Raw genomic sequence first — 13,799 nt, forward strand, 5'->3', positions numbered from 1 at the left:
AGATCGATATTCGCACGTCGAATCCTGTCGATCGATAACCCTCGCGAAATACATGATATCGCGACGTTAACCGAGGATATAACGGACGAGCTTGCGTAGACGGAATCCGGATTGGGGGTTGTTTGCGTGAACGCGCGACACCGCACGATTGAGCGATCGATGGAGTATCCTACCATATTACACGTCGTCCCGACACGTCTGTATGACACGTATATCTCCGCGACAAGAAGAGATTCTATTTATAACGAAGCACATTTTGTTCTCGACGGTCTTAGGCATGGTTCGTGTTGCGTTTTCAGATTTTCCATGACGTGTCGTCGGATCGGTTATTATTGGGAGAAAGAAACGCGAAGGGAATTTAATTCCCATGAAAATGTATTATGTGAAATGGAATTTTTTCTCAAAGAATAGACGTAAAAAAATTCATTCTTATTGATACGCTGAGAGAAAATGTAGTTCTTTTGAATATCAAATAGTAATAATATATAATCTTATTAAATTATTAATATTATTAAATTACCACAGAATTTAATAAAGACATGTGATTACCTTTTGAAAAAATGAGAGAGAATCAATATGCATTACATAGCTTTGAAATTGAGAATTATATTTTCGAATGGAAAATATCCTTCAATATTTCTGAAGCTGTTTACTCCAAGAATAATTACAAGGTAAATAACAATTTCCAATTAAAAGTCAAATTAAAATCGAGAGACGAATATTTCAAAATACAATTCTCGTGAAACAAAATTAAAAGAATCAATAATTAAGGTAGTCGGAATGAGCTCACAGTGAGCTTTATGAGTTATATAATTAATTCAATTATAGGAACATACAGGAGGAGAGCCATAATTATGTCACAATTACTGTCACGAGATTGCTCCTGATTATTCATCGACCGACAGAGATCTCCCGGCTGCGAGATAGACGTCAATTGATAGCGCGACCCTCGAAGTTGGACTCGACGAGCACCCACTTGTCGTTCGACGTTTGTGTACAGAACGGTCGAGATTCGCGGACATGTATCGATCAAGGTTACCACGAATAGGGACGATTTCTCGGACAAACAATTTCGCGCGTCCGGCATTCAATCCGTTGAAACGCTTAGAAAATTCAAGGATATTATTCAACATTGATATGTCGGCCTACGTTAGACATCGCTTTGCATTTCGCTCGCTCGAATCCTTCGAATGTTAACCAACAAACTAAGCCAGGATGGGAAGGACTAAACGCACCCGGCTCGATCGATCGCGTCTCATCCTCGAGTCTCCTCGACATTACATACATTTGTATGGCGTTTCGATATACAGTCGCTAAATAAACGTACGCCATCATTTTTCCCCGCGACTTAAGATAATTCAATGACTTTTAAAACACAGCAACTATCACTGTCACTAAATATATATTCGTCACACAACACGATAGTCAATGTATATTTAAAAAATTCTTTATTCCCGATGTATAAGAGTGCTTAATTAAACGTTCATTTACCTTAATTCATACATTTTGACTCGTGTTGCTCTCTCAGCAAGGATTAAAGAAATATCTCTACATCTTTTCGGTGACTTTACACACACGCGCACGTACACATATATTCTCTTCTTATTTATATGTTTAATCAACTCACAGCGCGCCCAATTTATACACTGTTCTCGTCCTTGATTAGACACCATTCAGAGAGAAGAAACGCGCGAATGCCGTCCTCGTCCGCGAAATAGAAGCAATAGGTATCGATACATCACCGCTGCTGGCGGTGGTTTCAGCTCGCCCTCTACATTCGTTAGAGAAAAGGGGAGGAAAGGGGAGAGGAACCGGTTCTTCGATCGATCGATCACCGGTTTTCACCTTCCCCCCCCCCTTCCTCCTCTCTATCCGATCGAAAAAAGATACGTTAAACGCGAGGGAAAATCCAAGGTAAATCGCGCGCAAGCGACCAGCGGTGCCTTCTATTAGGATTCTCCCTATTCACTCTCCTCCGGCACTTCATTCCTTAAGTGACCTCTACAAATTGAATTACGGTGTACAACGTCGATCTACCCTACGGTATCCATCATCGCGCGGAAACCACGCTAACGGCGATCAGGATCGCAAAACCGTCGTATATAACGTCGCTCCAGTTTCGGGATTCGCCTAGGAGAATTAATGTGAAACCATATAACTCTTTTCTGTGGCCGCGCATTTAAATTTTATCGAGATACCAGGATTAATCCCTCGTAGGACAGTCCGGGAAATCTGGGTCGCGTTTAAAAAGAGAAATAATTTTCTACACTTGCTTCTGTGTGCTCGCGTTTTTGAAATAAATTTGAGATAATTAATATTTACAAAGTTTCTCCCAAGTTTGTCCAAGAAGTTGTTAAAATCGAGAGACCTGGAATTTCCTCCGGAATGTCTCGTGCATTAAATATACGAATATTTATCTCATCTTCATAATTGTCGCGTAACGAGAAATCTTTTTATATGTAAATCTCGAAATTCCTACGGCAATATTTACGCTAATCAGATCTCAAGAAAAGTGACGATAATACGGTTATATGATTGCACATTAATTATAGATTACATTCCTGTAGATTACGAGCCGAAGATTTCCAAGAGTACATTGAAATAATTAGGACGTTCAGTATCGAAACATTCGTCACGCACGGGATTGCACAGTTATAGCATATTTAACATGATATGCATATCACATAAGGTAGCTGCATACAGATATATATTGCGTATTCCTCGCCGCTCGCGTTCCTCGTTGAAGCGCGAAATCCTCCCCTTGCTATCGAAAACCATACTGAATTGTCGTGGTGTTACATTGTTGTAACATTGCGTGACGTTACATACGTCGTAAGGTTGCAAAACGCATCAGGATTATGACGTGCGATTCCAGTCTTGAAAGCCAACCGACGAGAAATTAATTATAATTAATTTCTCTTAATTTCTGATACATTCAATATCAGATTCGATAGATTTTCGATCCATCAGCTGATCACACACACACAAATGTAGTTTAAATTTACTTTAAATCCGTTGTTATTTTCTTGCCAATAAAAATAATTAAATACAGACGAAAATAATTAATAACTTAATTTTTCGCGCTCAGAGATTGACTTTAATAAATTAGTCCTTCAAGTTTGTCAATGTTAGAAGAACTTTAGAAAGTTTGAAAAGATGAAGTTTACAGTTAATCCTTTCACTAGAGAAGTTTAATTTCGTGTTCATTTTATTAATTTTTTTATAGTTTGCGCGTTAAACGTTGTAATATATTATTTAAAAACTTGATCAAAATTTATATAGAACATGTAATGTATAATAAACCGCTTATACAACACAAAATTAAAGTCGTTTGCAACGTTCATATAGGAGATATAATTAATAATAATTATATCGTGAATTAGATAAAAGAGCTTGTGTGAATACCAACCATTTTGAAAGACAATAACGTCACAAGCAATATTTAATGAGCCATTTATGTGGAATTATAATGCTACATATATATATGTATATCTCTTTATAAAGTTTTCATAAATTTGTCGAAAATTACAGAAAATTTTAAATATTGTAACAGTCGATATATTATGAGAATTCTATCGACAAAATATAGTTTTGAGAATTCTCCATTTCCTTCTTCTTTTTATATCTCCTCGAGTTTCTTTACAAATTACAAGTTTTTCGAAATTTCTCCGTGAAAATGTTATTTGAAAAGATAATCTACTAAAACTTGGAAACTGAAATCGCTCGTCACGGAGGAAAAATTCCGGTCGCAGAGAGAAACGCAAATTTACGAGAGAAATATCAACACATATCTCGATGTAAAAATAGTTACACCTCGCGGATCAGAGAATGGCACCAGCCGTTGCTGGTTCTCCTCTTCATTTTCTGCCCCTCGTTCCTTCCCGAGGATAGTCCCATAGATCACCTAAACCGGATCCGGCGCGGGTGCGAGCAGCTGCATGCTACTGCTCGATTTCGCGATCTGCAACGTCAACGACAGAGATCGCGCGCTATAACGCTATAAATGTTTGGTGTCGAACAGAAAGCTCAAGCACCACACAAAAATAACACGCAAAGACAAGGAAAAGCCAACTTATTCAGCGAATAAGATGTCTAACGACATCTTATTAATCTAAAATTATAATGTATTTTGATCCTTAATAAATAAAATATTAAAATAATTTTCAAGATAAAAAAGTCGAAAGAATTGTCTAAGCACATTACACGAATAAGATACATATAACTATCTAAATAAATCCGCAAGATATCTCCGCAAACCGAGAAATATAACACCGGATAACCGAAAATATAAGGAGCAGAAGGGCGCGATAATTTAATTCAGTCTGACCTGGAAAACGAGGACGCGTCGCAATCAACCGGATTAAATAATTTGCACACGAGAATCTCTGATGATGTAGAGAGAGATAAACTTGAAGGTCAGACGCGCGTATTTTCGACTCGAGACATTTAACCGCTCTTAACTCATTATTAAAGCCCAGTAATCCTTAAAGGTTCGCAAAAAAATTGCCTTGAAAGTACTTCAAATCTATGCGTTTTATCAAGAAGTGCGATATCTCTCCGACAGCTTTTAAGAGATATTAAGAAAAGAAATAAAAAAATCCTTCTGAAATACATTATTTGAGAATAATTGCAAAAAAAAGAGAGTAATAATTAAGAAAGATAAGAAACTTAAATACATCAATTCTCATTCACGCCAAGAGAAATTTTTCACGAAATGATACGAAACAATCTTGCAAATGCGAAAACATAAAAAACCAAGCAAGCACCATTAGCGACAAAGGAAAGAATTTAATCGAAATGATTGTGGTTTGAGATAAACGAAATTTCTGTGCACAGCAAAGGAAATTCGTACCTGGTGTTCCGGTTGCTTGTGCGATTTCCTGGCGTAAATCTTCAAGACTCTACAGTTGCACGCAACGGAGAGTGCTACTGCCGATCCCTGTATAGCAGAATTGTCGTATGTAATAGAACAACGAGCTAGATAAAGCTATATCCTCGAATTACATGCCAAAGAAACACGAGTCATCTAGCTTACGTTACATTAAAAAGGAAATAAAGCTTGAGATATCATCGTTGAAAGAAAATAGAAATGTATATCTAAATTTCTTCAATTTCTAACAAAAAAAATGTTATAATACTATTATTAATTTATAACATTTATAACATTTATAACGAGAATTTAAACGAGAGATTTGTGCTTTGAGAAATCACAAATGTCCTAAATCCTTGCTAATAAACAAGAGATAAAAGATAAGAAAATTAAAGATGAAAGAGAAGATATATATGAGTATATATATTTTAAAAATATATACTCAATAAATATATATAAACTTTTATTATATATAAGTTTATATATAATAATTAAATAATAATTAAAATATAAAATATTAAATATGATTTCAATAATATGATAATTCGAATGGGGAAACTCGAGATTTTTACGCGAGTTTTAAAAAATTATCTTAAATTTTCTTATTATTATCAAAATTGTAAATCCAGCAAGAGATGAGATTAAAGGAAGGGGTAGGACAAACGCGCAATATATGAGTCACAGATAAAAAAAAAGGTTTCGCGCGTCTTACGTCACTTCGAGATTCGTCGATCGTGAAAAGCTCTCGCTGTTGAAGAACACTCGATTCGACTCGGCAAACTTGGGAAGAAATATGGAAGTGTATATATATATATATATATATATATATATATATATATATATATATAAAGTAAAAGAGAGAAAGAGAGATGTTCTCTTTTCACTCCGAAAAGCCGTTTACGCTTGACGCAAGATCGAAAGCGTCGAGAGTGTGAAGTTCCTCGAGAAACTTGCCGTAAAAGGGAGAGAGATTCCGCACGTTCTTGCGTTTGCCTTCCCTTTATGCACGATGCCGACCGAGATCTCTATGTCGGAAATGAAGTCGGTGTAATATCGAGGGCTAAATCCGCGAACCGTACGATAATCGGAATATTTGAAAATTTATAGTTAGAAATTTAATTAAATTTCAAACTTAGTTCGAGATAAATTACGGTCGGAACAATAGGAGAAGAATGCAGTCCGGATAATGGTCCAAATAATGGTCCACATGATAGTCCGCGTGCCCATTGATCCGAATAATGGTCCAATAACGACCCAAATAGCGGTCTATGATTGCAATAATGCGCGATCCAAAGTGAATATGTAATACTCCACGTATATATGATTCATAAATTTCTTTAGTTTCAAGCAGATTTCATGCAAAGATGCGAAATTATGCGAGAAAAGTTAATAACTCCTCACCTTTCAACGTCAGTCTCTAACGCGCGCGCTCGTATATCTTATGAAATTGCGATGGAAATATCGCGGTCGTAAGGTATGTCGTTAGGGAAGGAAAACGACAGGAAGGAATGGCGCTCTCTTGGGCATATCTACCGAGGCTCCTTTTACATCGAGTATCATCTCTCCCATGTTTAAGGCAAAATGGTCCGTGCGCGGATTTTTTACACCCCCGCGGTATCTTTACTTCGAAGTACCTGAAGAGAATGACCCGTGCAGAAAACCGCCCACAGGAAGGGGATCTTCCAGACCCTGGACGCCACCCCGCAGCCCGCGACTAGACCGACGATCAGACTGACCTTGAGGAAGAGCATCAGCTGCAACGCCCGCCTCCTCTTCATCTTTTCGCGCTGCTTTATCTCGAGCTGCATACTGCATGTGTACCTGCGCGTATGCGATTTACGCGATGTAAACTCGGTGACGTAATTCGTGACCGAGAAAGTGAGATATGCAAGAGATTCTCTCGTCCTATGGCTCGGAAAAGTGAAATTGAAATTACAAGGAAAATTTACGTCGCTTCAAGTGCAAGAAATTATTCAAAATTACATTTTATATGTAAACTTCTTAGAAGTTTATTTAAGGCTCGCGATTAATATGGAAAACATTTAGCCCTTTGCACTCGGAGCTATCTCTGCTAAACTTACAATGTCCCCCTCAGAGGGGACATCCGAGTGAAAAGAATTAATAAGCACTGTCGCAAAACTGTTTGATCAAAACATGTTTAACGTTAAATGAGTTAATCGATTGCTAATTGATATTAGAAAATTTTTCATTATATCTGTGCAATCTATTAAAGATGAATTAAATTAATATCGAGTTTTAACTGAAAAATAACTATACCTCGACACAATTGCAGCCTTGACGAGATAGTAACCGGACATCAGTAGTAACAGAATGACCGGTAAGCCATATGCGTAAATCGTCGCCGTGGTTCCCAAAAACCTGAAATTGATAAAGCATATAATGTACATTAAATATTGTTTTTAAATTTAAGTTGTTGAATAAAAAAATATATAATATAAAAATTTTTTCGTTATTTGTATAAATATCGATTTAAATGACGTATTAAATGACGTCTCCGAAAATTTTACTCTTACTTCCTATAGGTAAAAATTGTTAAAATTAGAGCCAGATATTAAAATTGATTTTATATTTGCTTATTAAAATATATGTTATAGATCTTTATATAATATTATTAATATATCAATCAAGTATCCACGAAATAAAATACCACTAGAAAATACCCGCTCATCCTAATAAAAATTCAATTCGACGTTGCAATTCTCATGAAACGGTATGAAAGAAATGTGTCAGAAATATTTATTAGTCGTTTATATATATAAGGTCTCGCCTCTATAAATTGCAAATACGCGCAGGGAATAGCTAAAATCTCGTCGTTCTCTTCGACAAGAACAGTTTGGATCGAAAAACGAGTGTCTACAAAACGCGCGATTTTATCGAGGAACACTTGAGCGATATCGAATATCTATTTTCGGTGTTCGCCTACTTTGCACATGTCGGCAGAGCGATTTTAATACACGCTCACATAAGAAATATTCCTTGCCGTTTATTTCCCTCGATCTCTCATATATTCTCAACTAGAAGCGAAGACAGCGCAATGAATAAAACTCGAGCGTCTCTCGGAAACTTTTCGCGATTGTAATCATCCCCAAGAATAGTCTCAATAAGATTGTAATGTAATTCATAATAATAATGTACATAATTAAATATTGTAATAATATAAAAAATGTACAGAATGATTCCGAGATTGAAATTTGAGAAAAAGAGGGAACAAATCTCTAACAATTTCAATTTTTAAATAAATTCGAAATCGTATTGAGATTCTTCTTTTTTGATATCGATTTATTCATGAAATATATATTTCAATTTTATATTCATTTCTTTTCATTCTTTAAGATCCTAAATTTTTTCTTACGCATATGACAAGAGTTAAAATTATTATTATACAAATATTTTTAATGATCTCTCGTTGATTTCTCGTTATTATTAAACTAATTTGCTTCTAAAAATCGCAGATAATTTAAACATTAAATTAAATTCTTAATATTTATGTCAACAATTTTAAATTATAATGTCAAAAGAAAAGAAAAATATGAAAATTTTGAAAATTGAATATCTACGCAAATAAATTTTCGTAGAAATAAATAATTTAAATATAGATAATATAAATATTTAGTAATGTATAATATACATTATCATCGATTAGCGTTTTGCAAAAATTTTAATTAAACTTTTAAAACATTTAATTTAAGATTTAATTTAATATTTAATTTAACATTTAATTTAACATTTAATTTAACATTTAATTAAAATATAAATATTTAACGAATTAATCGAACGAATGCATTCCGATTCATCTTTTCGTTTGGTATATATAAATATTTAATTCACTATTCGACTGATTGCGTTCCGACTCGCTTTTTTATTCGATATATATAAATATTACACTTAAGCGTGAGTCCAAGAAGCAGATTTCGGATATTCACTGTAAGTCAGCCGCTTCTCGGGCGATCGGGACGAGATTTAAACGGTAGTGCCGCGAAATGGTATAGAATTTTATGCAAAAAGAACGAAATCGCTATCGCGTCCGGAAGTCGAGATATAAATTGGCCGTTTTTCGTCTGCGCGCGGACGGTCGAAATCGTGCACGACGCCGCGCATGTTGCCTGCCTCTCTCGCGCGATATTCACTGTAACGCGGCGAGTAAAATGGCAAGCCGAATGTAATCGCTCGATTAATTGATTAAATACTTATATATACCGAACGAAAAGATGAATCGGAATGCAATCGTTCGATTAATTCGTTAAATATTTATATATATACAATTTAAGATTTGATCTCTCTTTCTCTTCTCTCCTTTATAAAATAGTATATATGACATATACTAACTTAAATATTAAATGTTCTAATAAATTTTTAATAATAATATATTTTTATACATTTATATTTAATAATATTTTGGACTGCGTTTTCTTTATTAAAAAATAATCTCTTTCAAATTCCTCTTATTTCAAAATATATTTATAATATAAAACTAATTTATAAAGCCTACATATTTACGAAAACAAATAAAGGTCTCCTAAATATTTTTATAAAAGAAGGAATGCTAAAAATTTGTGAAAAAAATTGCAATCGAAAAATTGTTGTCGTCTGTTTGACATACATATATAATTTATTATAATATTAATATATTATATTAATATCGTAAAGCAAATAATAAAATTGAAAAAAATCATCTTACCACAGACTGACAAAGAAAAATATCGCGAGGTATTGCGCAATGATATATGATATACATGCTCTTATCGAATACCTCTCTTTGAAAAATGGCAGGAATCTCGTTCCGATTCGGTATTCCGGTTCACCGTTGTCGACAAATCTAATTTAACGAAAATTGGTCGTTCGATGGTATATCGTGGGATAGAGATGGGTAAACAAAAGAGAGAAAGAGAGAACGCAATATGAACGGAAAAGAGAAAGAGAGAGAGAGAATTGAAAAGAAATAAATAAATGATCTCTGTGCAGTGTACACATACACGGCATTCCTTTCGAAAGTTTCCGGTAAAGCGGGGAACATTTCCGCTCCTTTCCGATATTCCGTCCGACCAGAGAGAATTCGAGCATAGGAAAAAGGACTTCGCGCTCTCTCCCGACAGAAGATTCTTTGCCATTTGGGGAAAACCGAGCCCCATCATCGTTACCGCTATCGTGTCCTCCCTTCGTACTCCTCACCCGCAAGCAATCCTTGGAACAAAGTGGGTCGCAGCAACGGAATGCGAGCACGACGGCGAAATGCGCATATTAGGAACAGAGAGTTGCATCACTCCGTTAACTCATGCTTTCTCGCAAAGAGAGACGCAAATGCTGGTAATTTTCTCGTGCAACTTCCTGAAACGGAGGAAGAAGGATTTTCTCTCGACCGAGGAGGAAGAATGGATCGACACAATTGTCCTGAATCGAGTTAGTATTCACTTCAATATATTTATATGTTTTTGTTGATTTTATCAAGTTCAGAATAAAAATTACGATTAAAATAATATAATTGGATTGTAATGTATACAGTTTTTGTAAAAGACAAAAGATTTTATAACGAAATACTATGATAAAAGAGATCTTGTTAATTTTAATACTTATTTACTTACTTTTTATTAGACTAATCAATAATTTTCTGCATATTTCAAATTGTATTTTTTTAGGGGGAGATATTACTACATCAATTTAAATCGCGCGATTTTTCAAAAGAACCTTTAAAAATAGAAACTTTAAACTAAAAATCTTGCTTGATATATGAAAGATGTGAACATGGGAATAAGCATAGGAAGGATATAAAGAATTCTGCCCTCCCGGCTCGATAGCAGAAAAGGAGCAAATGAGCTGTGTCGAGAAGAAGTTTGAAGCCGGCGGATAAATGCGGAAACGAGAGACGAGAACGAAGGGATAACGAGAAAGTTCAAGCCGATAGATCGAGCCAAAAGAGATTGTCGTAAAATTCTCAACATTCGATAAAATTCAAAATTAATTATTTCGATTAATCATAAAAAAATCGTTATTTTTTCTTGTATTATACTCATCTCTTATTATACTCATTTCTTGTATTAAACTCATTCTCTCACACATTGATTTAAAATTCTCGGAAACGTCAATTAACGTCTATTTTCAACATCCAACTATTGGCTATCAAAGTCTTACCAGCAATTGAAGGGAGTGAGATCAACGACATTCCAGAAATCGTTGCTCTCACGGCTTTGCAGGAGAGTCGCCAACGCGAGGCTGATCAGCGGTGCGCCCCAGGCGAAGAGGCTGTACTTGAGGTATGTTGGCGGATCATCGCGACGCGGTAGGGATGCCACGGTAGCGTAAAGATGGTGACACATCGACGCCAGCCAGCAGACCACCGATACTCGCAGATATTGCAAACTCAGACCGAGCGAGATGCAGAGTTCCGAATCCTGAAAATTAAAAAAACATACGGCGCTCAAAAATCCGTCCTACAATCTTGGGAAATAAAAATCAGCCTTTCGCTTTCGTACAATGTAACCAGAGATCTTGTAGTTTATTCATAACGATTCATAACGATCCAGAAATTATAATTAAAATTGTAGCTTCTAATTAAAATTGTAAAGTTGTAATTTAAAGCATCATCGTGAAATAAAGAATTCAGGCACGATTTAAAAGCAATGTAATTTAATTTGGAGATTTTAAAATTTCAAAAAAAATTAGCTGCGTTTGCATATATTGCATTACGTTGTTTGCGCGCAAATTCCAGAAAGGTAAAAAAATGCATTCGACAAATTTTTCTATCTTTCTTGTTTCGAGCAAAAATAATAATAAAATTTATGCCAACGTCACGTTGCGAAAAAATGCGGAAAATTTTTAAAATATGTCAATAGATAAAAATATGTAAGGAAAATGCGTATCTCTCAAACAGCGAACACAACAAGATATTTGATATTCGTCCAATTTATGGATTATAATGGACTATAAATTTTGTATTGGCGAATACGTATTTTCCAAAGGGGATAAACGTCATCATCAATTTAATCCATGATAAACGGCAAATACAAATAATTCGGGAGAGTAGCCTAAACGTGTGGGTTGCGAATGATACGGGGGATAGCTGGCGAATTATTCACGTCAAAAAATCCACAATTCCGACCGATATACCACGCGTAATATCACGAAATAATCGATCAATCGCCGCTAGCGAGCTTGTTGTCGATTCAATTTATGTAATAACACGTACATATATGTTGGTTAAATAGCACGGGATTAATATTACTATATAGTAATGACGTATGAAAGCCCTTAATTCCTCCGCTATACCTTCGCGGCCGAAATAATTCGCCGCAACAGCTGCGTACCGTGAAATTTGAAACAATAAACTTCCATCGATAAACGTATAATCAGTTTAACATCGTTGTAATACGAAATATAATACCCGGTGTGTTATTACTATTGTTGATTCGAAGCCCCGATAATTACAATCATTAACTCAATAGATCAAAATATAATCCTCATTTGTGCCAGCGCAATACACGAAAATCGACTTAATTAATTAAAATATTAAAAAATATCATTTTTATCGCATTATTAAAATAAGAGAAAAATTTGAAACACCAAGATAATGCGTGAGCTTGATTTCATTCGTAGAAAAATCTGAAAGAGAAAAATTTTTTGTTAATTAAATTAATTAATTAAATTGAAATTTTTTCCCGAGGCGCGAACTATGTAAGAATAAAAGCATCATACGGGACGTATTACTATATAATACCCTTACATTCCCTTTTACAACTTAAATGAACTGACAAGCTTCTTTCAGTGTGTAAATGTGTATGCATGCAATGTCTGCCTTTGACAAATAAACTATGAGCGATTTGCTGCAGCGTGTAACGTGATGCTAAAAGAGAAGCTGTTGCAGGCTCCCTGTACTCTGTCTCTCGTAACCGATACTCAGCTGCATACGATACTCCTCTCCTCGATGCAACAACCGTCGCAACAATCCCGCAGAGGGATAAGGGGAGCGAGGGGGGAGAAAAAGGGAAACGTGCTTGCGCATCGAAACGGAAGCGGAAATAAATTGGAGAGTGCGCGCGAAGGGTGCCTTTCTGGAATTCGTGGCTCATGTCGGGATACAAAGGGCCGGTCTGCGAGACGAAATTGCATCGAGCGAGCGAACGGTTCGCGTAGAAGGACAAATTTTACATGGACATATGTCTTCAAACGTGATCCACCTTTACGTGCAATTCTCGCGCACCATTAAACCATCCCCCCATTTCCCTTCCATTTTCACATCCTTCAAATGTGTGCACAGGTGAATAAAATTTCGTATGACAACTCAAAAAAAAAAATGCTCCTAAAAAAATGCGATACAATATCGGTCAAGTATAAAATGAAACGAGAATCTTGATTAAAGATACGATTAAATCGCGCCAATTCAAGATGAATCATTCTACTTGGGAAATAATTCTCTTTCGCGAGCAATTTTTGAGGGAATTCGCTTCGTAATCCCCCCATTTTCCTTCCATTTTCACATCCTTCAAATGTGTGCACAGGTGAATAAAATTTCGTATGACAACTCAAAAAAAAAAAAAATGCTTCTAAAAAATGCGATACAATATCGGTCAAGTATAAAGTGAAACGAGAATCTTGATTAAAGATACGATTAAATCGCGCCAATTCGAGACGAATCATTCTACTTGGGAAATAATTCTCTTTCGCGAGCAATTTTTGAGGGAATTCGCTTCGTCGCCTCGTAATTCGATTATTATTTCATTCGAAGATTCTGGTCTCGATCCTGCAATGAAAAAAATTCCTCTGCACGGAGTATTTAGTTAAAATTAAATTCTTCGCATATTCCGATAAGACCACGGACGATATCGCGTTACGAAATTAGTATTTTCGATGCGGTGCAAATATATATATATATATATCGCATATACCGCAGCGAAATAATATAACTTGGTTTATCTTC

General features: G+C 35.4%; 1 protein-coding gene across 3 annotated transcripts in view; it reads right to left on the reverse strand.

The window, feature by feature from the left end:
- Positions 1–3,537: 3,537 nt before the first annotated feature.
- LOC105258700 (cadherin EGF LAG seven-pass G-type receptor 1) overlaps positions 3,538–13,799 on the reverse strand; it is a 71,432-nt gene continuing 61,170 nt past the window's right edge. For 2 of the 3 annotated variants that reach the window (XM_025405976.1, XM_011270142.3), the window contains 5 exons: positions 11,018–11,277; positions 7,148–7,249; positions 6,505–6,691; positions 4,853–4,939; positions 3,539–3,961 (listed from right to left, as the gene is read on the reverse strand). In XM_025405976.1, the coding sequence (XP_025261761.1) occupies positions 3,905–3,961; positions 4,853–4,939; positions 6,505–6,691; positions 7,148–7,249; positions 11,018–11,277 (693 nt within the window). In that variant the 3' untranslated portion in view covers positions 3,539–3,904. Of the gene's footprint in view, positions 3,962–4,852; positions 4,940–6,504; positions 6,692–7,147; positions 7,250–11,017; positions 11,278–13,799 lie in introns of all 3 variants that reach the window. The other variant, XM_025405977.1, reaches the window with a different exon arrangement.

This window comes from Camponotus floridanus, unplaced genomic scaffold (assembly GCF_003227725.1).
Source record: "Camponotus floridanus strain SB8 unplaced genomic scaffold, Cflo_v7.5 scaffold129, whole genome shotgun sequence".
Classification (NCBI taxonomy): Eukaryota; Metazoa; Arthropoda; class Insecta; order Hymenoptera; family Formicidae; genus Camponotus; species Camponotus floridanus.